At 35.1% G+C, this 27,978-nt stretch overlaps 1 protein-coding gene and 1 pseudogene across 7 annotated transcripts in view; one reads left to right on the plus strand and one right to left on the minus strand.

Annotated features, from left to right (window-relative positions):
• Positions 1-8,374: 8,374 nt before the first annotated feature.
• The window catches only part of LRCH2 (leucine rich repeats and calponin homology domain containing 2), a 125,360-nt gene continuing 105,756 nt past the window's right edge, over positions 8,375-27,978 (minus strand). For 6 of the 7 annotated variants that reach the window (XM_038588109.1, XM_038588114.1, XM_038588111.1 and 3 more), the window contains 3 exons: positions 27,797-27,934; positions 27,565-27,642; positions 8,375-11,134 (listed from right to left, as the gene is read on the minus strand). In XM_038588109.1, coding sequence (XP_038444037.1) covers positions 11,015-11,134; positions 27,565-27,642; positions 27,797-27,934 — 336 coding nt within the window. In that variant the 3' untranslated portion in view covers positions 8,375-11,014. The remainder of the gene's footprint in view (positions 11,135-27,564; positions 27,643-27,796; positions 27,935-27,978) is intronic. The other variant, XM_038588110.1, reaches the window with a different exon arrangement.
• On the plus strand, positions 13,021-13,736 carry LOC100682695 (annotated as a pseudogene).

Here is a 27,978-nt window from a genome sequence, read left to right on the forward strand (position 1 = left end):
GATTATATCTGATAATGCTTGAAAATCATTACAGTACAATGCTATGCACATACTAACAACTCACTAAAATATTAGATCTTATTTTTTAGTAGTTCCAATTCAAACCTTTATCAACAAGACCTCATTTTACTAGGTCTGGCTGAAAAACACTTGGGTCTATGCCACAAAGCAAAACCAGATTACTTGTGGTGTTTCCTTCTTTCATTCATTAATTAACCAGACTGAAAAGTATAGAAGTAACTTTAAAGAGCCCCCTTGGTTTATAAAAAGATCTAGGAGAAAGAAAAACATTTCCCTTTGTATTTATCAGCACCAACTTGGCTGCTGATAGAGAAGACAATTTGGAAGTAATAGGTCAAATAAATAAAATAGCAATTAAAGAATGAGATCCTACTGACAGAAGTCTTACCAATATGATTTTCAAATAATATCAACAGCACCTAAAAACAAATACAAAAAATAATGAAATTTATCTTTGTACCATACTGTCTGGTTTTTTGTTTTGTTTTGTTTTGTTTTTTAACCATACTGTCTGTTAAAAAAATACATTTGGGAGGAGCCTGGATGGCTCAATCCATTGAGCATATGACTCTTGGTTTCAGCTCCAGTTATGACCTCACGGGTAGTGAGATTGAGTCAGGCTCAGTGCTCAGTGTAGAATCTGCTTGGAAATTCTCTCCCTCTGACCCTCACCCCACTCACATGCTCTCTCTCTCCTGCTCTCTCAAGTAAATAAATATATCTTTAACAAATACTTTTGGTTAACATTTCCATAGGACAAAAACTATTAGAGCTTCAGGGGCACCGGGATGGCTCAGTTGGTTAAGCATTCCACTCTTGATTTGGGCTCAGGTCATGATCTCAGGGTCATGAGATGGAGGAGGTGGACTCCTGCTGAGCATGGAGCCTGCTTAAGGTTCTCTATCTCCCTCTCCTTCTGCCCCTCAAAGCCCTCAAGCCCTCTCTCACTCTCTTAGAAAAAAAAAACAAAAACAAAAAACTACCAGAGCTTCAGAGTTATATATTAATGGTGTATCTAAAATAAATCAAACTGTAAAAACAAAAGCATTACATTTAAACTAATGAGAAATATTCTAAAACTTCACACTGAGAAAGATCCCAAAAATGATTGTTTTTAAAATAAGTTATTTCAACTAGCAGAAATGAATTTTCAACGACAACTTTAATACCAGAAGGTAAACATTAAAACTTAGCTTGCAAACATGACCATGAAGAATGATATATCTCAACAGCAAAATTTAATATTATAAATATATATTAAATATCTATTTTAATGCAATAGCCAGAAACTGGCAACAGATTTACTTTGTAAAGCTCTGAACAAAAAGACCATGTCTTCATCATCTCCATTAACTAATGTCTACAACATCAACACCTGGTATGTAGTAAATGCTTGAAAAGTGGGGGGGGGGGGGGGGCGGTTATTTACTGAAGTAGAATTACAATGTTGTGTTAGTTTCGGGTGTATAATATATTGATTCATCATTTCTGTACAATGCCCAATGCTCACCATGATAAGTATAGTTACCATCTACCACCATACAGTATTATTGACTATATTCCCTAGGCTGTACTTCTCATCTCTGTGACTTATTTATAACTGGAAGTTTGTACCCCTTAGTCGCCTTTATTTCACCCATCCCCACACCTATCTTCCCTCTGGCAGCCACCATCAGTTTGATTTCTGTATTTAAGAGTCTGTTTTTATGTTTGTTCATTTGTTTATTGAATTCCACATACAAGTGAAATCTTGTGGTATTTGTCTTTCTCTGTCTGACTTATTTCACTTACCATAATACCCTCAAGGTCCATCCATATTGTCACAAAAGAAAAGATCCCATTCTTCTTTACAGCAAATATTCCATCACTCTCTCTCTCTCACACACACACATACACACCTTTATCCATTCATCTATCAATGAATATTTAGGTTGCTTCCATATCTTGACAATACAATAAACATAGAGACGGATTATCTTTTCGAATTAGCATTTTTGTTTTCTTTTGGTAAATACACAAAAGCGGAATTACTGGATCATAAAGAATTTTTATTTTTTTGATTTTTTGATGAACCTGCATAGTGTTTTCCACAGTGGCTACACCAATTTACATTCCCACCAATAGTGCATAAGAGGTTTTTGTTTCTCCACATCCTTGCCAACATTTACTATTTCTTATCTTTCTCATTCTAGCCATTCTGACTGATAAGAGGTGATATCTCATTGTGGTTTTGCATTTCCCTGATGATGATGAGTGATGCTTAGCATCTTTTCATGTTTCTGTTGGACATCTATATGTCCTTTTTTGGAAAAATGTCTGTTTAGGTCTTCTGTTCATTTTTTGTAATGTTTCAAATTTTCATTTAAATTCTAGTCAGTGGGGCTCCTGGGTGGCTGAGTTGGTTGAGCATCCGACTCTTGGGCTCAAGTCATGGTCTTGGAGTTTATAGGACTAAGCCCTGCAATGAGCTCCATGCTCAGCAAAGAGTCAGCTTGAGATTGTTTCTCTCTCCCTCTCCCTCTGTCCCTCTTCCCCATGCTCTCTTTCTCTCTCTCTAAAATAAATAAATAAATTTTTTAAGAAGATTAACTTCTAGTTAGTTAACATATAGTGCAATATTAGTTTCAGGAGCAGAATTTAGTGATTCATCACTTACATACAACACCAAATGCTCATCACAAGTGCCCTCCCTTAATACCTATCACCCATTTAACACATCCACCTGCCCACCTCCCTCCATCAATCCTCAATTTGTTCTCAAGAGTCTCTCTTACAGTTTGCCTCACTCTCTTTTTTGTTCCTACCCCCTACATTCATCTGTTTTGTTTGTTAAATTCCACATGAGTGAAATCATATGGTATTTGTCTTTCTCTGACTGACTTATTTTGCTTAGCATAATACTCTCTGGTTCCATCCATGACATTGCAAATGGCAAGATTTCATTCTTTGTTATGGCTGAGTAATGTTCCACACTGTCTTTATCCATCCAGCATTTGATGGCTCCTTCCATAATTTGGCTACTCTTGATAATGATGCTATAAATATCGGGGTGTATGTGCCCCTATAAATCAGCATTTTTGTAACCTATGGTAAATACCTACAGCTCAACTGCTGGGTTATAGGGTAGTTTTATTTATTTATTGTATAACACCTGTTGATTTTTTTTTTTTGTCAGAAAGAGAGCATACAAGCAGGGAGAGCAGCAGGGTGAGGGAGAAGCAGGGTCCCCATTGGGCAAGGAGCCTGATGAGGGACTTGATCAGGACCCTGGGATCATGACCTGAGCCCAAAGCAGATGCTTAACGTAATGAGCCACCCAGGTATCCCAAGGTAGTTCTATTTTTAACTTTTTGAGGAACATCCATTCTGTTTCCAGAGTTACTATACCAGTTTACATTTCCACCAACAGTGTAAGTGGGTCCCCCTATCTCTGCATCCTTGCCAACAGCTATTTCCTACGTGTTAATCTTAGCCATTCTGACAGGTGTGAGGTGGTATCTCATTGCAGTTTTGATTTGTATTTCCCTAATGATGAGTGATGCTGAGCATTTTTTCATGTGTCTATTAGCCATCTGAATGTCTTCTTTGGAAAAATGTCTAATTATGTATTCTGCCCATTTCTTAACAGGATTATTTGTTTTTTGAGTGTTGAGTTTGATATTCTTTATAGATTTTGCAGGAGGAAAGAATATCCAATGGAAAAAAATCTCTTCAACAAATGGTCTTGGGAAAACTGGACAGCAACATGCAGAATGAAACTGGACTATTTTTTTACATCATACACAAAAAGAAATTATAAATGGATTAAAAACCTACATGTGAGACAGGAAAACCATCAAAATCCTAGAGGAGAACACAGGCAGCAACCTCTTTGACATTGGCCATAGCAACTTCTTACTAGATACATTTCCTGAGGCAAGGGAAACAAAAGCAAAAATGAACCACTGGGACTTCACCAAGATAAACAACTTCTGCACACTGAAGGAAACAATCAACAAAACCAAAAGGCAATTATCGGAATGGGAGAAGATATTTGCAACTGAAATACCAGATAAGGGTTAGTATCCAAAATATATAAAGAACTTATCAACCTCTGCTCGTTTGTTAATTGGATTGTCTGGGGTTTTGTGTGTGTGTGTGTGTGTGTTGGGTTGTATAATTTCATATATTCTGGATATTAATCCCTTATTAGATATATCATTTGCAAATATCTTTTCCAGTCAGTGGCTGCTTTTCTGTTTCATGATTTTCTTCACTGTAGAAAAGCCTTTTATTTTGGTGCCATCCGAACAGTTTATTTTAACTTTTGTTTTCCTTGCCTGAGGAGACACATCGATAAATACACTGCTAAGACCAATATCCAAAAAATTACTATTTCTTCTTTTCAGAGTTTTATAGTTTCATGTCTAACACATTTAGGTCTTTAATTTATTTTGAGGCTTTTTTGTTTGTTTATTGAAAAGACTGCCTTTCTCCCCCCCCCCCCCCCACTATACTTTCTCCTTGTCATAGATTAGTTGACCATATAGGTATGGGTTTCTTTTTGGTCTCTCAATCCTATAATTCTAATCCTCAGATTCCTGGTCTAAAGAATGGAAGACAGCAGTACACAAATCCTAAAACCTTTTATGGTATTTTTTATGATTATACTTAAGAATATATTGTGAACTATTCCTTATTTTATATATAAAAAAATCTGGAAATTTTGGTGGTACAAAATAACAAGAAATTATAACAGTATTTATATACTGGTACATTTGTCCATTTGGCATATTTGTACATTTTGTAAAAATGTACATTTTATACATGTTGTTTCTTCACTAATAAGCATAATTATATACAATTAAGTGCAATTTTATAATATCGGTTATAGCAATATACTAATTTCTCCTAATATGAGATTGATCTTAAATTTTAAAGATTATGAATGAGAGATAAACATAAGTAAAAATACATAAATTGCATTATCTATAATTCAATTATTAAAAAGCATCTAGTTCAATGCTTCACATGATTCTGCTCTCCCTCCCTTCTTTGTATTTAATTATTAACTTTCACATATTTTCTTCAGAGTAAATGAATCATCTTCCCACAGAAGATATTCAGCTGCCCTTGGTAATTCAAGCTAACTTGGATTTTAATCTGTTTTTTAATGGATGAAACCACATGCTTTGGAAGGCATTAAAATAAGTAAAGTGATTCCAAATGTTTTAAGTCAATACGATTTACCATAAAAAAGGAATAAAATAAATAAATACCTTTTTCCATTTGTTTGGAAGGGATGTAATCTGTAATTGAAAATCTTAACTCTGATAAAAAATCAAAAATATGTAAAATAAAATATGCATTTGTATGTGGCTCAAATTTTCCATTCATCCTGGTAGCTTGAAAAAATAAGTATGCTTTGAGCTTAAAACCAAAAGAAGAGTTGCTGCCTACTAAGAGGAGAATGAATTAACATCGACACCATGAAAAGTAAGTGTAGTTTTCGAAGCATTCCAAAAGAGGAAGGTGTTATGCATTAATATTTGCTAATTTAACATTATACTAATTTGTTTGAAGGAAGAAGTTCAGACCCAAGAGGGGCATTTATTTTTTAAGATTTTATTATTTATTCATGAAAGACACAGAGAGAGGCAGAGACACAGGCAGAGGGAGAAGCAGGCTCCATGCAGGGAGCCTGATGTGGGACTCAATCCCAGGATCCTGGGACCACACCCTGAGCCAAAGGCAGACATGCAATCACTGAGCCACCCAGGCGTCCCAAAATAAATTTTTAAAAGAAAATAAAAATATGAAATATTAACCAGAGCATAAAGCACATGCTTTAAAACCACAAAAGAAGGGGGGTTTAGGGGAATGGGCCAAGTAGGTGATGGGAATTAAGGAGTGCATTTTTTATGATAAGCACCAGATGATTTATAGAATTGCTGAATCACTACATTGTACACCTGGAACTAATATAGCACTGTATGTTAACTAACTGGAATTAAAACAATAACTTAAAAAAAAATAAGTAAAACCATAGAAGAAAATCCAAAAGAACTTAATAAGGTAGAATACAATTCAGAATAGAGACCTATTTAAAAATGTTAAGTACCTGTTATAAAGACCTTGAAGCATCACTTAAAATATCAAACTATTATTGGATAATAAACTGATATCAATATAAAGCTTGAACAACCATAAAGCCTTATTTCTAAAACTGGTCACTCAACCAGTAGATCAGCATCACTTGGAAGTTTCTTAGAAATGCAGAATCTCAAAGCCCATCCTTGAACTGTTGAATCAACTGGGATCTGGAACTTACTGGTCAATAAGGTCATCTAGGTGATCCATATGCATATTAAAGTTTAAGAATCGGACGCGCCTGGGTGGCTTCAGCTGTTGAGCATCTGTCTTTGGCTCAGGGCGTGATGCCGGGGTCTTGGGATCTAGTCCCAGATCGGGCTCCCTCCATGGAGCCTGCTTCTCCTTCTGCCTGTGTCTCTCATGAATAAATAAAATCTTTAAAAAAATGTTTAAGAATCACTGTCTATAGTATAATTTTTACTTCATAAATTATATAGCATTACTTTTTTATTTCTTTGCATCAGAAGTGACTGAGATATCTGAACAAAGTTCTAGAAAATTCAATTTGCTATGTGAAAAATCTATTTCTATTTATATATTTGCATCTGTATGTATCAAATATATTTCTCACTTATTTAGGTAGACACTTGATGAATATTAATGGCATACAATAAAAATAATTTTTCCTAAAGTGGCAGGGTAATAAAAATTATGTATTTGAGAATCAAACAAAATAGTTTACAATAATTTCTTCAAATTTTTTAAAAGATCACATTTTATTTTATTTTTTTTAAATAATAAATTTATTTTTTATTGGTGTTCAATTTACCAACATAGAGAGTAACACCCAGTGCTCATCCCGTCAAGTGCCCCCCTCAGTGCCCGTCACCCATTCACCCCCACCCCCCGCCCTCCTCCCCTTCCATCACCCTTAGTTCGTTTCCCAGAGTTAGGAGTAAAAGATCACATTTTAAACAAACTTCTCAGGGCGCCTGGGTGGCTCGATCTGTTAAGTGTCTGCCTTCCACTCAGATCATGATCCCAGGATACTGGGATCAAACCTCCATCAGGCTGCCTGCATCAGGCTCCCTGCTCCAGGAGCAGCCTGCTTCTCCTTTTCCCTCTGCCTGCCACTCCCCCTGCTTATATTCTTTCTCTGTCAAATTAATAAAGAAATTTATTATTTTCTTTAAAAAAAAAAAAAAGAATCTTCTCTTTTTACAAATTACAGTAACTTTCAAATGATTCAATCAGCAACTTCCCATCCAAATCTACTGATGTCAGAATTCTCATAACCTCTAAAAACTCTAAATTTTCCAATGCAGTTAATACTCTCCTTTGCTAGAACAGCTAAAGCCTTGCATAAAACACACACACACACACAAACATAAACACACACACACACACACACACACACACATTCTGTGGAAATTCTAAGCTATTTAAGCACTATAAATATAGGGATTTTTTTTTCATGTTTTAAAATGCAGAAATAGAAGAGATTATGCTTTAAGGAACAGAAGAGATCTAGGCATTTCCAAATTAATTTAATATATAGTAATGTATCAAAGGGAACCCAGGGTCTTAGAGCACTCTGGATACTGAGATAGATTCCTGACAACTTTAGAACCATTCCATGTACAACATCAAAATTCACTAAAGCAAATAAAAATTCAAAATTCTGTGATAAACTTAGAGTACTTTTCAAACAACTTATGCCAAATATTTACTTACGTATTTCTTTAAATCTGAGACTTTAGGGTGAGTAACTATAAAACAGGGGCAATATAATCTTATTAATATTTACCTGAATAAACCTTCCACTTTTAGGATGAATAACAATTATGAATAAATGACATTTTAATAAAATATATGAAATTTTTAAAAACTAGAATTGCTTGAAAATGTAAGATTATTTTTTAATCAAATTGCTTAAGGGTATTTCAATACTATACCTCACACTAAAATCTACAATACAAATAATCACAATTTGACCTATCCTATCTTTTATTTTATGCAAAGGCTTATCTGACACATATACAAAAAGTCTAACTTACACAAAGGTGATTTCTTTTGTGAAGATATCTTAGGAAATTATGGTTTTTTTAAAGAAAACGTTATCTACTGCAAATAATATGATGTAAAGAGAATCTGGACTCAAACAACTTACGTGGAATATCCTCTTGAAGTCTATTTTTCCATAGTAGAGAATATAGACACAAGCTATCAAATACCTAGAAAAGATGGATGCTGTGATGTTGAGAGAAGAGGTAGAGAGGGAGAAAAGAAATCTCAGACTTTAATTTTTTCATTCAACTTTATCCACAGTTTGCATCGGTAATATACATTTAGTGTTCCATTTATTTTTAAATGCATCGGAAAATCAATTATGATAGATCTGTGACCAATACAAAGATTTCTGAATTCTTCAAAAAACTCACTTAGAAAAGTCAATAAACTAGCATTCTGTAGAGATAATTATTAAACAAATGGTAATGCATTTTTACTCCTTATTTCAATTCTAACATATCCAACAACACTTCTTTCTTGTGCCATACAATAATAAAATTTAGCAGAAGTAGCTATCTACTACATTCTTTAGGGCCTAATAAAATATTTCAGTTTAATTACTTAACCCTCTTCAAATCACAAATCCAATTCAAATAATTATAATAATTCTTAATTCAATAATTGATGAAGTAAATATAAAATAACCATAAAAACCATTTAGAATAAAATTTACACTTATTTAAAAACTACTAAAAGAAATACATCAGAGCCTTGATAAAAGAAACTGACTTAGAAGTGGTGTTGCCTTCTGGCATTACAGTAAATAAACTGACATGATATGGATTTCAGATGAACCCCTCTTAAGTCGAATTTTTTTTTGCAGTAAGAATGCTATAGTAAGATTCTGCTGTATTTACCTTTTAAGATAATAACTGACAAGTAAGTGAAATGCAATAAGGAAATGGCCTATAATTTCACTAATATTTCAATGATATGAAACAGGAAAATACTTGTAAAATAATTAACACCTAGCTTGATTAATAAGAGGACTCCTACAGCATGATAACTATGAAAGCAATATGAATGATTGCTGTAGCTTTTACTGGTCACTTTATTTGTAACATTGTCAAATTTCTACAATAAAAGCTAACAACTTAAGATATTTATTTGCCATTTCTTACCTTTATTACCCAAGTTTTCACTAGGGAGACTGATTATGCCAATGAAGTTTTTTTTAGATCCAACTGAAAAATAGTAACTAATTAGCTCAAATATTTAAAGTAATAAATTACTAATAATTTAATTTTTAAACCTTATAGTCATAAGAAGCTTTAATTCTTTAAAAGCTCCAAATTCACACTTGGGGAATATAAAGAACACATCTGTATTCTAATGCCAAAATGTAATAATATGGCTTCATGCCAACTGATCAAAAAAAGTTGAGATGCTCCTAAACCAAACCTTACTACCATTTGGCACACTAGTTTTTACCTTTTATATATACCCTTTGAAATTCCCAGGCCAACACTTTTAATAAGTTGCATCCATATTAAGAGGTAACAAGTGCAAATAATCACATATTTAAGATATGGTACTTGCTTGGCTACTACAAAAGTAATTATACTAAGGTTCTTCTATAGCAAACTGAGTTATTCATTACAGTAATGTTTTTGAAAAATTCCTGCACTACTACCAACATAAATTTATCCCTCTCCAAATTAAACAAGGACTTTGTAACATAGTATACTTATGAAAATATTTATAGAATGGTCTGTTTAATTCAACATATTGTTAATTAAGGATCATAAGATTTACAGGATCCACAGATGGCCAGATTTCAAATAAAAACCTACTCTTCAATTGCTGCTGTCTTAATCTCAATAAAACTAATGGCAGCACACTGACATAATGTTACTGAAAATCAAGACATAAACCCAAACTTTGGCAGTTTAATCAAAATGTCCTTGATAATTAGTACTTTGCTACTTCTCAAAAACCTTACTGCTTTGTGTAACATTTTCAATACAGAAATAAAATACTCTTCAAATAATACATTTTAAAAGATGATTATGTTTTGCAAAATTAAATAGCATAAATTAAGCATATTAACATTGGAGTTTTTTTGACAACATGACATAACCAATTTAAGGAAAACTGCAATGGACTAAATAAAAAACCACAAATGTCACAATGTGAGGCACATTTAAATCCTCACATATTACTGACCTTACAAAATCTACTAAAATATTTTAAAGTTCCATTGATTCCATTAATACATAAAAAGAAATTGCAAAAATGCTTAAGACTATATAAGAGTCATCAATTACACAGGCACTTCACATGTAAACAATCTACAGTACAACTGAAAATATTTTGGCACCAACCTATAATACTAAAAGAATTTAATATAAAGCCAGAGTTCTGCATTTTCTACTCATTTTTTTCTAGAAAACTAAGACCAAAGATTGAAGAAACTGTGTATAAACTAGAATTAGAAGTGTATTAAATAACTCAAATATAGAATAGTTTTAAATCGGTAAAAAAATGATTACCTCATCCAGGTGCTTACTAGTATGCTATGATATAAAAAATTAAACCTAATGTGATTATTAAATTGAAACCACATTTTAAATTTAGTATCAATCTGGTTTTTGAAAAATAATCAAGGTTATCAACTGACTTAGTAAAAAGAGAATTTGAATTTAATTGAAAAGTCTTAAGTTAATCCAGTTTTCCCCCAAAAGAAGCTTGGGCAATTCTTAATTTAATTTTGATGTTTTAACATAATTTTTTTAAAACCTAAGGCTTCACCTAACAAAATTATTTTTGATTAGACGTTATCATGAATTTGAGATATTTGAAATCACTTCAAATAAAAGCAACTATACACTTATAATTTTGAAATGTTACATCAAGCAGTAGAAAGCTGAGATGCCTTGGTTGTAGGTAATTCAAGAAGAGCCTGAACTGTGACACCGACTTTCACAAGACCTCTTTCTTCCAAAATATGATGAGGCAAACAAAGTCTTTCCTGAAAAACAAAATAAATGATATCAGAACATTTGTTTTTTAATAGTGCAGTAAAGCTAAGACAAACCAGAACTGGATTTTTAAAACATTTCTTGTAAAACTTCAAGCAAAAACTGTATGATTCTAATTAAATTAAATTCTAATTTTTTATTCTTTTATTGAGGTATAATTGACATATAACATTATATTGGTTTGAGATGTAAAACATAATGATTTGGAATATGTTACAGTATAATGCAAAATGATCACCACAGTAAATCATAGTACCATCACCATACAAAGTTAACTTTTAAGATTTATTCTCTTGGCAACTCTAAGTACTCTACAATATTACTGACTATAGTCACTCTGTGGGACATTGTATCTCTGTGACATATTTATTTTATAATTGAAAATTTGTACCTCATCAGCCCCCATCACCTGATTTCACCTACTCTCCTCTGGCAAACACCATTCTGTTCTCTGTATCTATGATGTACATTTTATTTTGTTTATTCATTTGGGGTTTTTTAAGACTGCATACGTAAGTGAAAACATACAAGATTTCTTTCTCTCTGTCTGACTTAATTTGCTTATCATAATTTCCTCAAGGTCCATCCATGTCACAAATGGTAAGATTTCATTCTTTTTATGGCTGAGTAGCATTCCATTGTATATATACTACATCTGTATACATCTGTATCCATTCATCAGTTGATGAGACACTTAGGTTGCTTCAATATCCTGGCTATTGTAAATAATGCTACAATGAACATAGGGGTGCAAATGTCCCTTTGAATGGGTATTTTTATTTTCTTTGGATAAACACTCAGAAGTAGAATTGCTACATCTTATGATATTTCTATCTTTAATTTTTTGAGTAACCCACATACTGTTTTAGATAATGGCTGTACCAATTTACATTCCCACCAACAAGGCATGAGGGTTCCCTTTTCTCCACACCCTCACCAACATTTTGTCTTTTTGATGATTGCCATTCTAACAGATGTGAAGTGATATCTCATTGTGTAAATTCTACTTCTAAAATGTCTGTTTCAATAAATTTTTATGGTATGGGATTCTATTTTACAGGCTGTGTTTTCATCTGAGGTTGATCTAATCCATATAATAAGCAAATATTTTAAAGTGAGACAATCATGCTAGATGTTCCCTAGGCTCCTGTGTTGGAGTAGAAAGAGCACTACATTTCCAGCCAGGACATCTAAGGGCCTTGCAATATGAAGTACTAAAGGTACTAAAATTCCCTGAGATTCAGTTTCTTTATCCTGACACTGGACTGTGTGAGAAACAAAGTGAATAATCAAGAGGTAGAAGCGCTTTGTAAACTCTTCAGTCCTGTACAAAATTGTCTGCTTTGGTTTGTTCATTCTACCAGTTCTCAGGATCCATAGTCTCTGATACATGAAGAGATTCACTACTTTTTTTGTCTTTAGTTTACTTCTCTCCAGCTTCTAGTGATGCTTCCTCGCTTGTAGTTCCAGTGATCTAGAATTTCATAAATAACAACACCTCCCCTTACAAGCACATCACGTGTCATTTGATCTTCACAATTCTATAAAAAGTTTAAAAGCAGGGACACCTGGGTGGCTTAGCAGTTGAGCATCTGCCTTCGGCTCAGGGCCTGATCCAGGGTCTAGGGATCAAGTCCTGCATCAGGTTCCCTGTGGAGAGCCTGCTTCTCCCTCTGCCTGTGTCTCTGCCTCTCTCTGTTGTCTCTCATGAGTAAATAAAATATTTAAAAAGAAAAAAAAAAGTTTAAAAGCAACTCTGGCCTCTAGCTGCCATCTTGCATCCCCACATGTGTGCGCCTAACCTCAGCTGGTCCGCCCGACACCCCCTGAGTGCCAACCCTAGTCCCCCGCGCAGTCCCATTTGCGCCCCAACAAGATGAAAGAAACTATTATGAACCAGGAGAAACTTGCCAAACTGCAAGCACAAATGCGCATTGGTGGGAAAGGAACTGCTCGCTGAAAGAAGAAGGTGGTTCATAGAACAGCTACAGCAGATGATAAAAAACTTGAGTTTTCTTTAAAGAAGTTAGGGGTAAACAATATCTCTGGTATTGAAGAAGTGAATATGTTCACAAACCAAGAACGGTGATCCATTTTAACAACCCTAAAGCTCAGGCATCGCTGGCAGTGAACACTTTCACCATTACAGGCCATGCTGAGACAAAGCAGCTGACAGAAATGCTACCCAGTATCTTAAACCAGCTTGGTGCAGACAGTCTGACTAGTTTCAAAAGACTGGCTGAAGCTTTGCCCAAACAATCCATGGATGGAAAAGCACCACTTGCTACCGGAGAGGACGATGATTATGAAATTCCAGATCTTGTGGAGAATTTTGACGAAGCTTCCAAGAATGAAGCAAACTGAATTGAGTCAACTTCTAAAGAAGATAAAACTTGAAGAAGTTACTGGGAGCTCCTATTTTATATTATGACTGCTTTTTAAAATTTTGTTCGTGGGTCTGATAAAATCTAGATCTCTAATATTTTTAAGCCCAAGCCCCTTGGACACTGCAGCTCTTTTCAGTTTTTGCTTATACACAATTCATTCTTAGCAGCTAATTAAGCCGAAGAAGCCTGGGAATAAAGTTTGAAACAAGGTTAATAAAGTTTAAAAAATAAATAAATAAAAGCAACTCTGCATTAGGTTTCATTAGCCTTCACTGATCCTACTCTAACAACATTCTTTCTTTTTTTCTTCTTTTTTGTAAGTAATCTCTACTCCTAACATGGGGCTTGAACTCACAACACCAAGATCAAGTGTCACATGCTCTACCAACTAAGCTAGTTAGATGTCCCTCTCCTAATATTCTTAATGTTTTCAAGAGTTCTTTCTTCACCCTCTTCTCTTGTATACTATATCTTCTCTTTGGTATTCTCAAAGCTTTATCAAAACTGCAAGGGTTAAGTGAAAGTTTGCATACGTGTGCATATCATCAAATAAATTTGGTAGCTATTTCTGAAGAAATGATGCAATCCACTGCTTCAGTTGGGACACCCATTCATCTTAGGAAAATAAGCTACTAATGGATAAAGTGAATGGCAAACAGGCCACCTACAGGTCCTGTTTTTTAACTGTATTATACTTGGTTAGCACAGTATTTTACAAATCTAGAAACATTACATTTTTTCTTAAGATTTTATTTATTTGAAAGAGAGAGCGGGGGTGAGGGGGAAGCAGAGGGAAAGGCAGAGAAAGAATCCCAAGCAGATTCTCCCGCTGCGTGGGGAGCCCCATGCAGGACTAGATCTCATGACCCTGAGATCATGACCTGAGCTGAAATTAAGAATCAGATGTTTGACTGAACCACCCAGGTGTCCCAAAGATTATATACGTATTTTTAAATCACTGTTTCTAGAAATAGGGGAAGGTTTGGCAAGACTGGGCTCCTATTCCCAAATACTAACAACTATACCCTCCATCCTGATAACTTTTGAATCTTTATTTCCTGCCATGATCTCTTTACTCTGCTATGAATACAAAAAAGAACATGATATAACCAAATGGATGTCTAACAAAAATACCAAAATCAATATATCCAAAACAGAATTACTCCATCACTATATTAACTTTTCCTTTTATATTCTATACCTCAGTCGGTAATACACTATTCAATCTCTTTCAACATAAACTTGAGAATCAATAATCTTTTTTTTTAAAGATTTTATTTATTTATTCATGAGAGACATAGAGAGAGAGAGAGAGGCAGAGACATAGGTAGTGAGAGAAGCAGGCTCCATGCAGGAAACCCGACATGGGACTCGATCCCGGATTCCAGGATCACACCCTGGGCCAAAGGCAGACGCTCAACCACTGAGCCACCCAGGCATCCCTCAATAATCTTTTTCTCTTCATGATTCTGATAAACCATTCACCAAATATTACTGATAATATCCCATTAATCAGAAGCATTCTCAAAAACTATCTTATCTGTATTTTCACATTTGTTGCCCTCCTACTGTTTTATTTATTCATATGGCCACTAAAATGTTAGAAAAATAAAAAAGGTTTCAAATCAATGACCTCAGCTTCCACCTTAGAAACCAAAAAAAGAAAAATTAAACCAATGGGAAGCAGAAAGAAAGAACAAATAAAGTTGAAAGAGGAAAACAATAAAATAAAAACAAGAAAAAAACAGAAAAAATACCAGTGAAATGAAGCATTAGTTCATTGAGAAAATTACTAAAAATTCATCAACCTCTAGCTAGGTTAATCAGAAAAAAAAAAGAGAAAATATACAAATTACCAATATTAGGAATAGGAGAAATAACATCATCAGAGAGTCTACAAATACTAAGGTGATAAGAATGGGACAGTTAAACTTTAGAAGAATAATTTCGACAAACTATGTGAAATAGACAAATTCTTTGAAAAATAGTATACCAAAGTTCATGTAAGAAGAAATAGAAAACCGGAATAGACCTATATCTATTAAAGAAATTAAAATTGTAGTTAAAATTAACCTTTCCACAGGGGCACCTAGGTGGCTCAGCGGTTGAGTGTCTGCCTTTGGCTTAGGTCGTGATCCCGGGATCCTGGGATCAAGTTCCACATCAGGCTCCCTCTGGGGAGCCTGCTTCTCCTTCTGCGTATGTCTCCGATTCTCTCTGTGTCTCTCATGAATAAATAAATAAATAAATAAAATATTTATAAAGAAAAAAGGAAAAAAAAAAACCTTCCCACAATTAAAACTCCTGGCCCAAATAGATTCATTAAAGAATCTGACTAAATATTTTAAAAGGAAATAATATTAATTCTACACAAAATCGAGTTAAGTGAAGAGCAGGGAATAATTCTTAACCTTTTCCAAGAGGTCAAGATTACCTTGACACTAAAAGCCAGGCAAAGATGTTAAAATAAAACTAAAGACCAGTATCCCCATGAATGAACATAGATGCAAAAAGTCTAAACAAAAGTTTAGCAGACTGATTTCAACAATATAAAAACAACAAAATCTATGATGACCAAGGTTTATCCCATGAATCCAAGTTTGAGTTAATATCTGAAAATCAACCAAGGTAAATCACAATATTGTAAAAGAAAAAATATGTAATAGTTGTAGAAAAATCATTTGACAAAATTCAGCATCCACTGCTGATAAGAACACTTAGCAACTAGGAATAGAGAGAAATTTTCTCAAGCTGATATAGTTCATCTCTAAAAAACCCAACAGCTAACATTTGCAAATCATGTATCTCATAAAGTACTTCTATCTGGATTATATTAAAAACACTTAAAATTCAATAATAAAAAAGTGAATAATTCAATTAACAAATGGACACAGGATTTGAAAAGACATTTCGCCAAAGAATATATATAAATAGCCAATAAGCACATGAAAATATGTCCAACATCATTAGCCATTAGGGAAATGCTAATTAAAACCACAATGGAAAAAAAAAAAAACACAATGAGATACCTACCACTAGGTTGGCTAGAATCAAAAAAGGAAAACAATAATTACGGGTTTTAAAAAAGATTTTATTTATTCATGAGAGGCAGAGAGAGAAGGGCAGAGACAGGCGGAGGGAGAAGTGGGCTCCCTCCAGGGAGAGCCTGATGTGGGACTCAATCCCTGGGCCTGCGATCATGCCTTGAGCCAAAGGCAGATGCTCAATCGCTGTGCCACCCAGGCGTCCCAACAAGAATTATTGTTGATGAGAATGTGGACAAATTAGAATCCTCAACCACTGCTGGTGGAAATGTAAATTGTCAAATAATTTGGCAGTTCCTCAAAGATAAACATAGAGTGACCATATAACCACATAGGAATTCCATTCCTAGGTATGTAACAAAGAAAGCTGAAACAAGTGTTCAAAAAAAATGTATTCATGAGTGTTCACAGCAGCATTACTGATACTAAACAATGAGTGAAAACACCCAAAATGTCCACCAACTTATGAATTATAAATAAAATGAGGTATATACATACAATAAAATACTCAGCCATAAATAGAATTGAAGTGCTACTTTATGCTACAACATGGATGAACCTTGAAAACATTACACAAAATGAAAAAAGCAAACACAAAAGATCCCATACTGTATGACTTAACTTATATTAAGTTAAGTTAATAACTTATTAACTTAATAAGTTAAGTTATTAACTTATTAATAACTTAATAATATTAATAATTAATAATATTAATAATATTAATTAATATTATTGTAACTTAATAATATTAATTCTAGACGTCTAAATAAGCAAATCCAAAGAAACAAAACAGCAGGGGGAATGGGAAGGGAGACTACTAATGGGTAAGAGGTTTCTGGGGTAATAAAAATATTCTAGAGGAGGAACAAAGATGGCAGAGTATGAGGAGGACCTTAGGCTTGCCTCACTGCTAAAACACAGCGAGATAAATATCAAATCATTCTGAATATCCAAGAAATCGATCTGAGGACTGACAGAACAAACTGCACAACCAAAGGGAGAGAGGAGACCACATCATGGAAGGTTGAAGGTGTGGAGATGTGGTTTGGGGGAGAAAAGGATCTTGAGTGCTGCAGAATGGAGGGAACCCTGGTCACAGAGAGAGGTGAGAGAGAGAGTGGATCACACAAGGGGGATCACACAAGGAAAACACTTCCCCAAAGCCACTGACAGGGAAAAGGAGAGGGGCTGATTTTCAGGACATTTTGCAATCAGTGGGGCTCAAATACTGGAGTTCTAGAGGTCTGTGGCATGGCTGATATAAAGCCTTGGTGGCACTACAGTGCTACGGTAGAGAACACAAGCAACTAACCTGGGGGCAGACTTTATAATCTGTGGTTCCTCTTCTTGGAGTACATCCGAGAGAACTGGCATTGCCCCTCCAAGGACAAAGGAACAGACAAGCATCGCTTCCCTCCCTTGACCCTCTCTCAGCCTAGGTGCTAAGACACCTTGATAAGGGCAACTAACCAGGACACTGGCTCTTTAGTGCATCTTGCTTCAAACCCCACACACCTGCACTCTGGTGCAAGTGCCCTTCTGGGTCAAACTTGCATCAATCCCAGCCTGGCGAGACCTTCCCCCAGATGACCAGCACAGGTCCCCTCCACGCCCAGTTCCTACAGTTTGGAGGTTTAAAAATCAGCTGACCTAGCTGGGATGGAGTCCAAAGTACACTGCTGCTCCAGGAGGGCAAGCAACCTAGACACAATGTGAAAAAAGCACGTGCTTTTTTGCCACGTGCACTTCTGGTACTGCTTTTCTAGGACAAGTGTGCCTGAGAACCAGAGCAGAAGGTTCTCAGCAAGAAGACCAGCACAAACCCCCACATGCACTATATATACTGACCATCAACTTGTGCAAAGCTTCAGCTTTAGTGGAAATAGCATCAGGTCTCTTACCAAACGGACCAGAACACTACACAGGAGAAGAAACTGCAGAGGTCTGATCTGACAGAGCGGCCATAACACAGCAGCAGAGTGCATGCAGCATACACCAGAGACACTTTCTGAAGAACCAGGCCCTGTACATTATATGAACTCTTCTTCATAAAGCTATTAATCTCAAGAAGCAGAAAGGATAACAGGCTCTCCTAACACAAAGAAAAAGACAAAAGACCTAGACAAAATGCCAAGATGGAAGAATTCATTCTAAAAGAATGAACAAGAAAAGGTCAGAGCCAGGGATCGAATTGAAATAGATATTAAGTAATATGCCTGATCCAGAATATAAAGTGAAAATCATAAGAATACTAGCTGGGCTTGAGAACAGCACAGAAGACATCAGGGAGGCCCTTACCATGGAGATAAAAGAGCTTAAAACCACAATGAGATACCTACCACTAGTCTCATATCAGAGAGTCCCAGAAGAAGAAGACAGAGAAAAGACATTAGAAAATTTCTAATAAAATTTTCTAATTTTATTAGAAAATTATAGCTGAAAATGTCCCTAAGCTAGAGAAGATAACAGTCCCAGGAGGCACAGAGAACTCTTATCAAAATCAACAAAAGCAGGGGTGCCCAGGTGGCTCAGTCAGTTAAGTGTCCAACTATTGGTTTTGGCTCAAGTCATGATCTCAGGGTCAGGAGATTGAGCACCATGCTGGGTGCAACGCTCAGCACAGAGTCTGCTGGAAGTTCTCTCCCTCTCCAACTACCTCCCCCTCTACTCCACCCCTCTGCTCAAATAAATAAATAAATGCCTTTAAAATATCAACAAAAGCAAGCCAACATCTTGTCATATCACAGTTAAATTTGCAAAATACAGAGATAAAGAAAAAAATCCTAAAAGCAGCAAGACAAAAGAAGTCTCTAACTTATAAGGGAAGACTAATAAAGTTAGCAACAGATCCATCCATAGAAATTTGGCAGCCAGAGAAAGGTGGCATGATATATTCAAAGTGCTGAATGAGAAATAGCTGCAGCAAAGAATACTCTATCCAACAAGGCTATCAATTAGAATAGAAGGAGATATAAAGAGTTTCCTAGAAAAACAAAAAATAGGAGTTTGTGACCACCAAACCAGCCCTTCAAGAAATATTAAAGGGGATTCTTTGAGTGGGAAAGAAAGACAAAAAGCAACAAGAAAAGAACAATCTCCAGAAACAATAAAAAAATAAGTAATAAAATGGCACTAAATTCATATCTATCAATAATTACACTGAATGTAAATGGACTAAATGCTCCAATCAAAAGACAGAGGGGGGGATCCCTGGGTGGCGCAGCGGTTTGGCGCCTGCCTTTGGCCCGGGGCACGATCCTGGAGACCCGGGATCGAATCCCACGTCGGGCTCCCTGTGCATGGAGCCTGCTTCTCCCTCTGCCTCTGTCTCTGCCTCTCTCTCTCTCTCTGTATGACTATCATAAATAAATAAAAAAATTTAAAAAAAAACAAAAAACAAAAGACAGAGGGTGTCAGAATGGATAAAAAAACAACACCCATCTGTATCCTGCTTACAAAAGACTCATTTTAGACCTAAAGACACCAACAGATTGAAAGTGAGGGGATGGAGAAATACTGACCATGGAAACGGATGCCAAAAGAAAGCCAGAGTAGCAATACTTATATCAAAATAACTAGATTCCAAACCAAAGACTGTAATAAGAGATGAAGAAGGGCACTATGTCATAATAAAGGGATCTATCCAACAAGATCTAGCAACTGTAAATATCTATGTCTCCAACTTGGGAGCACTCAAATATGTAAATTGATTAAGGAACTCATTAATAAATAATATAATAATAGTAGGGGACTTCAACACCCCACTTACAGCAATGGACACATAATCTAAAAAGAAACTCAACAAGGAAACAATGCCTTTGAATTACACACTGGAACAGATGGACATAACAGATCAAGTGCACATGGGACATTCTCCAGAACAGATCACATATTAGGTCACAAATCAGGCCTCACGAAGTACAAAAAGATTAACATCATACCATGCATACTTTCAGACCACAACACTATGAAACTTGAAGTGAACCACAAGAAAAAATTTGGAGAGAGCACAAATACATGGAAGGTAAAGAAAAACCTACTGAAGAATGAATGGGTCAACCAGAAAATTTAAAAAGAAATTAATAAAACACATGGAAACAAATGAAAATGCAAATAGAATGGTTCAATACCCTTAGGATGCAGCAAAAGTGGTCATAAGAGGGAAGTATATAGCAATACAGGCCTTCTTAAAAAGAAAGAAAAATCTCAAATATGCAATCTAAGGCTCCACCTAAAGGAGCTAGAAAAAGAGCAATAAATGAAGCCTAAAGGAAACAGATGGGAAATAAGATTAAGGCAGAAATAAATGATACAGAAACTAAAAAAAAAAAACAATAAATAGAAGAGATCAGTGCAACCAGGAGCTGGTTCATTCCTTAGCCAGACTTATCAAAAAGAAAAAAGACCCAAATAAGTAAGATCATGAATAAGAGAGAAGAAATCACAACACCACAGAAACACAATTATAAGAGAATATTATCAAAAATTATATAACAACAAAACAAGTAATTTGGAAGAAGTGATATATTCTTAGAACATATAAACTGCCAAAACTGAAACAGAATAGAAAACTTGAACAAACCAATGACCAGCAAAGAAATTGAATCAATGACCAAAAATCTCCCAACAAACAAAAATCCAGGGCCAGATAGCCCCACAGGTGAATTCTAACAAACATTTAAGACTTAATACCTATTCTTTTCAAACTATTCAAAAAAAATAGAAATGGAAGGAAAACTTTCAAAATCATTCTACAAAGCCAGCATTACCTTGATTCCAAAACTAGATTAAAACCCCACAAAAACGAGGAAACTCCAGGCAAATATTTCTGATGAGAAATCCTCACCAAAATACTAGCAAATCAAATCCAACAGTACATTAAAAGAATCATTCACCATAATCAAGTGGGATTTATTCCTGGGTTCCAAGAGTGGTTCAATAGTAGCAAATCAATCAATGTGATGCACCACATAAATAAAAGAAAGGATAAGAACCATATTACCCTGGGATCCCTGGGTGGCTCAGCGGTTTAGCGCCTGCCTTCGGACCAGGGCATGATCCTGGAGTCCCGGGTTCAAGTTCCATGTCGGGCTCCCTGCATGGAGCCTGCTTCTCCCTCTGCCTATGTCTCTACCTCATTCTCTCTCTGTGTGTCTCTCATGAATAAATAAATAAAATCTTAAAAAAAAAAGAACCATATTACCCTGTCACTAAATGCAGAAAAAACACTTGACAAAGTATCATATCCTTTCATGAAAAACCCTCAACAAAGAGGGATAGAAGGAATATCTGTAAACATCATAAAGGCCATCTACAGAAAACCCACATTGAATATCATCCTCAATGGGGAAGAACTGAGAACTTTTCCTCTACAGTAAGAAAAAAAAAACAAGGATGTCTGTCCACTCTCATCACTGTTAATACTAGGAGTCCTAGCCTCAGCAATCAGACAGCAAAAAGAAATAAAAGGCATTCAAATCATCACGGCAGAAGTTAAACGTTCACAATGTGCAGATGACATGATAGTATATATAAAAAACCCGATGGAATCTACCAAAAAATTGCTAGAATTGATACATGAATTCAGTAAAGTTGCAGGATATAAAACCAATGTACAAAAATCTGCTGCAATTCTATATACCATTAATGAAGCAACAGAAAGAGAAAGCAAGGAATCAATCCCATTTACAAATACACCAAGAACCATAAGATACCTAGGAATAAATCTAACCAAAGAGGTAAAAGATCTGTACTCTGAAAACTATGAAACACTGATGAAAGAAATTGAAGACAACACAAAGAAATGGGAAAACATAAAAAAAAAAAAAAAGAAATGGGAAAACATTCCATGCCCATGGATTGGAATAATAAATACTGTTAAGATGTCTATCCTACTCAAAGTGATCTACACATTGAATGCAATCCCTATCAAAATACCACTAGTAATTTTCAGAGCTAGAACAAATAATCCAAAAATTTGTACTGAATCAGAAAAGACCCCGAATAGCCAAAGCAATCTTATAAAGGAAAAGTAAAGCTGGAAGCATCACAATTCCAGACTTCAAGTTATATTACAAACCTATAGTGATCAAAACAGTATAGTACTGGCACACAAACAGACATATAAATCAATGGAACAGAATAGAAAATGCAGAAATTGGGACGCCTGAGTGGCTCAGTGGTTGAGCATCTGCCTTCGGCTCAGAGGGGGATCCCAGAGCTCCGGGACTGGGTCCCGCATCGGGCTCCTTGCATGGACCCTGTTTCTCCCTCTGCCTGTGTCTCTGCCTCTCTGTGTCTCTCATGAATAAATACAATCTTAAAAAAAAAAGAAATGGGAAAATGGACCCACAATTATATGGTAAAGTAATCTTTGACAAAGCAGGAAAAAATATCCAATGGAAAATAGTCTCTTCAACAAATGGTATTGTGAAAACTGGACTGCAACATGCAAAAAAAGAATGAAATGGGACTTTTTTACACCTTACACAAAAAGAAATTCAAAATGTAATAAAGACCTAAATGTGAGACGGGAGACCATCAAAATCCTAGAGGAGAACACTGGCAGTAACCTCTCTGGCATTGGCTGTAGCAACTTCTTACCAGGTATGTGTCCTGAAGCAAGGGAAAACAAAACAAAAGTAAACTATTGGGATTTCATCAAGATAAAAAGCTTCTGCACAGTGAAGGAAACAATCAACAAAACTAAAAGGCAACCTTCAGAATGGGAGAAGATATTTACAAATGGCATATCTGATAAAGGGCTAGTATCCAAAATCTATAAAGAACTTATAGAACTCGGGACACCTGGGTGGTTCAGCAGTTGGGTGTCTGCCTTCGCTCAGGGCGTAATCCCCATTCGGGGATCGAATCCCACATCAGGCTCCCTGTGAAGAGCCTGCTTCTCTCTCTGTCTGTGTCTCTACCTCTCTCTATGTCTCTCATAAATAAATAAATAAAATCTAAAAAAAAAATTATAGAACTCAACACCAAAAAAACAAGTAATTCAGTTAAAAAATGGGCAACAGACATGAAGAGACATTTCTCCAAAGAAGACATCGAGATGGCTAACAGACACATGAAAAGATGCTCAACATCACTCATCATTAGAGAAATACAAATCAAAAGTACAATAAGATAACAGCTCACACCTGTCAGAATGGCTAAGATTAATAGCACAGGAGACAACAGATGTTGGTGAGGACACAGAAAGGGGAATCCTCTTGCACTGTTAGTGGGAATGCAAACTGGTGCAGCTACTCTGGAAAACACTATGGAGATTCCTCAAAAAGTTAAAAATAGTACTATCCTGCAAACCAGCAACTGAACTACAAGTATTTACCCCAAAGGATACAAAAATACTGATTTGAAGGTATACACGCAATGTTTATAGCAGCATTATCAACTATAGACAAATTATGGAAAAAGCCCAAATGTCCATCCACTAATGAATGGATAAAGAAGTGTTATATATACACGATGGAATATTACCCATAAAAAACAATGAAATCTTGCCATTTGCAAGGACATGGATGGAGCTAGGGAGAATTATGGTAAACAAAATAAGTCAGTTAAAGATAAATACCATGTAATTTCATTCATATATGGAATTTAAGAAATGTAACAGATGAACATAGGGGGAAAAAGAGAGGCAAAACATAAAACAGACTCTTAATTATAAAGAACATACCGAGGGTTGCTGCAGAGGAGGTGGGTAGGCAGATGGGGGTATTAAGGAAGGCACATGTTGTAATAAGCACTGGGTGTTGTATATAAGTGATGAATCATTAAATCCTACACCTGAGGGGCGTCTGGGTGGCTCAGTGGTTGAGTGTCTGACTTTGGCCCAGGTGGCAATCCTGGGGGCCTGGAATCAAATCCAGCATCAGGCTTCCTGTGGGGAGCCTGCTTTTCCCTCTGTCTCTGTCTCTGCCTCTGTGTGTCTCTCATGAATTAATAAATAAAATTCTTAGAAAAAAAATTTTGTGACCTTGAGTCATGCAAGAATTTCTTTGGTTTGACACCAAAAGCACAATCTTTAAAAATGATAAATTTTACTTCAAAAAATATAAAACTTCTGCTGTTTAGTACTCTAATGGGAATGAAAAAACAAGCCAAAGACTTATGCTACAATATTCGTAATTCACATATCTGATAAAGGACTTTGTGTCCATTCTTTGTAGAGAAATTTCAAACTCACTGACAAGAAAACAACCCAATTAAAAAATAGACAAATTATTAGAACATTTCATAAAGAAGTCAAACAAATACCAAATAAGCCCTTGAAAATACAGTATACATCATTAGTCTTCAAGGAAATGCAAATTAAAACCACACTGACAAACCAGTACATACCTATTAGAATGGCAAAAATTTTTTTAAAAAGCACTGACTATATTAAATGTTGTTGAGAATGTAGAGAAATTAGAACTCTCATACACTGCTGATAGGAATATGAAATGGTACAATCACTTTGGGAAAGTTTTGTACTTTCTTATAATGTTAAGTACACACCTACCATATGTTCCAGTCACTCCTCTCCTGGATATCTACTCCAAATTAAAGAATGTATATATCTGAAGACTTTTATATAAATGTTCATAGCTGTCTTATTTGTCTAAGTGATCCCTACAACTGGAAATAATCCAAATGGCCAATAAGAGTTCAATAGACCACAAATTGTGGTATATTCATACAATGAAATACTACTCAGCAATAAAAAGTAATGGTCTATTTATATATGCAAGAACATTTTCAGTGAGTCTTTAAAACAATTTATACTGGGCAGCCCCAGTGGCGCAGCGGTTTAACGCCGCCTGCAGCTCAGGGTGTGATCCTGGAGACCGAGGATCGAGTCCCACATCGGGCTCCCTGCATGGAGCCTGCTTCTCCCTCTGCCTGTGTCTCTGCCTCTCTCTCTCTCTTTCTCTGAATGAATAAATAAATAAATCTTTAAAAAAAATTTATACTGAGTGTAAAAAGGCAGAAAATAATCATACATATTCTATCATTCCATTTATGTACAACTCTAGATAGAAAACACAAACTAAACTATATTAACAGAAAGCAGATTAATGGTTATCTCGAGAAGAAAGGATTGCAAAGGGACACAAGGAAAGTTTTGACGGTAAAGAACATGCAGATTACCTTGACTATGGTGATGATTTCATTGTGTATGCATGTCAAAAAACACTTTATCTATATGGACTTTACTGAATGTCAATTATACCTCAAAAAACCTATTAAATACAAAAAAATCTTAAAATGAAAAAATTGACTCTATTTACCATTTCTAAGTCAGGGAAAAAACAAACTGAAGCTAACAATTAAACTCTTCCACCACTGGCAGCAGCTGGAGAGTTTTGAAAATGGGAGTCGATAACTGGTCCTTCCATAGTTCCTTTTATGATAAGCATGGTGGGGCACTAATCCTTCTCTAAAACAAGCTAAGGAGAGATTAGAGTATGCTAAGTAGAACAGTTTTCATAAGACCGTCCTCATTAATCCTCCAGGTTTACTGTACCAAGAAGGTCTGGAGTATGCTACAATGCCTTTTTTTTTTTCATGTAAACAAACAGAAATAGAGAATATCCAAGTTAGAGGAAATGTTCTGAAGTTAGACCACAGGAGTTGACAGCTTGGCTGCACCGTTTATTAAAGATGTGACCTTGGACAAATTCCCTACTTTCTTTGTGTCTCAGTTTCCTCATTTGTAAAATGTGCATTCATTCAATGAATGTTTATTGAAAATGCCCCCCAAGAAACTCTTAAAAATGGTCATCAAGAGGTCAATAGACCACAAATTGTGATATATTCATACAATGAAATACTACTCAGCAATAAAAAGTAATGACCTATTTATATATGCAAGAACATTTTCAGTGAGAAAAATGTATATAATACAATCACAACTAGAAAACAAACCTTCCTAATTTTCGTTTTCTCAATAAGAGATTAATAGGACAAAAAAAGAAAGAACTAATATAAAAATGTTTAAGAGTTAAAATTTTAAAACACCATGTCAAGTATAGAGATGTAGTTAGAAAAGAATAGCGTGTAGTTTATAAATTAGACTATAATTCAACTGATTCTTTCTATATATATTGTATTTATTCACTTGAGGAAAGAGGTCAAAGTGGAATCTGTAGATCAGATTACAATGACAGGTAAAAAGAGCTAATCAGGCACAATTCTATAATAAACGTATCAAATCAACACACTATACACCAAACTTATACAACGTTATGTGTTACTTATATCTCAATAAAAATAAATTTTTAAAAATAAAAGAGGAAAAAAGCACAACTATATTGTGATCTCCTAACAACACTATGGCCTCTCAATAGTCAATCATCTTGATGTTAGGCCTATTATGCTTTCTAAAAAAAGCAATATTTTAATTATTCGTATTCTTACACATTTATAATGTTGCTTTGTTAGTTTTCCAGTACTGTAATTATTATGTGAAACATAAGCCAATTCCTACAAGTTTTAGACAAAGTTTGTCTCATGAGATATTACCATAATATGTTACTAAGATTTCCAATTTGGCATTTTAAATAAAGTTTAAAATATAATTAACACTGAATGCAAATCTTCAATCTGAGTCTACCCATGGATTTACAAAGGAGTCCAAATGTCTTTCAGCAGGAAAAAATGAAAGTAGCAACTGCATCATGATAAGGGTTTAATATAGCCATTAAGTCATGTTTATTCAGTGATATGGAATGAATGAATACAGTTTATTCAGTATGATTATGGAGTTTTTCCATATATATACCTATTTTATAAATCACTTTAAAAGCAGCTTGAAAACATTCATTAGACAACTGCTATGACTCAAGCTAGAACTCAGTAAAAGGTACTAAGGGAAGGTATTGATTTTCATGTTCAGAAAGCATTATTCATTCTGATTGTGAAGAGGAACCCCAGTATGCACATAATAAATTAATATTTAAGTGATCATTTTGTTAGAAAAATAACAGTTACCTGTGATACACCCAACTTTTTACAAGCATCAAGAAAATTTTCTACATTTCTTCGACATTTTGCCATGCTCAGTTTAGGCTGTAAAGTAAGGGGAAAAAGGCATTTTTCAGGCATATTTATACAGAAATTTATCAATACTAAAAATTAAATTTATTGAGGTATATTATTTGAAGACAGTTTCAAGAAGCTCTACCTCCCTTTAGAAAACTAACAAATTATAGACAAAACTTACCACTGCTGGTGATGGCACATGAATACTAGCTACAGAGCGTGGCCTTATGTGATTGGCTAAATGGCAAAGAACAACTCCATCCATCAGCGCAGCTCCAATGTCATCAGGCAAAATTACTTTTAACCTGGATTCAAGATTCTATAAAGAAATGGATATAAATCACAGATATCCTATCTAAATAG

The sequence above is a fragment of the Canis lupus genome, chromosome X, assembly GCF_011100685.1.
Source record: "Canis lupus familiaris isolate Mischka breed German Shepherd chromosome X, alternate assembly UU_Cfam_GSD_1.0, whole genome shotgun sequence".
Classification (NCBI taxonomy): Eukaryota; Metazoa; Chordata; class Mammalia; order Carnivora; family Canidae; genus Canis; species Canis lupus.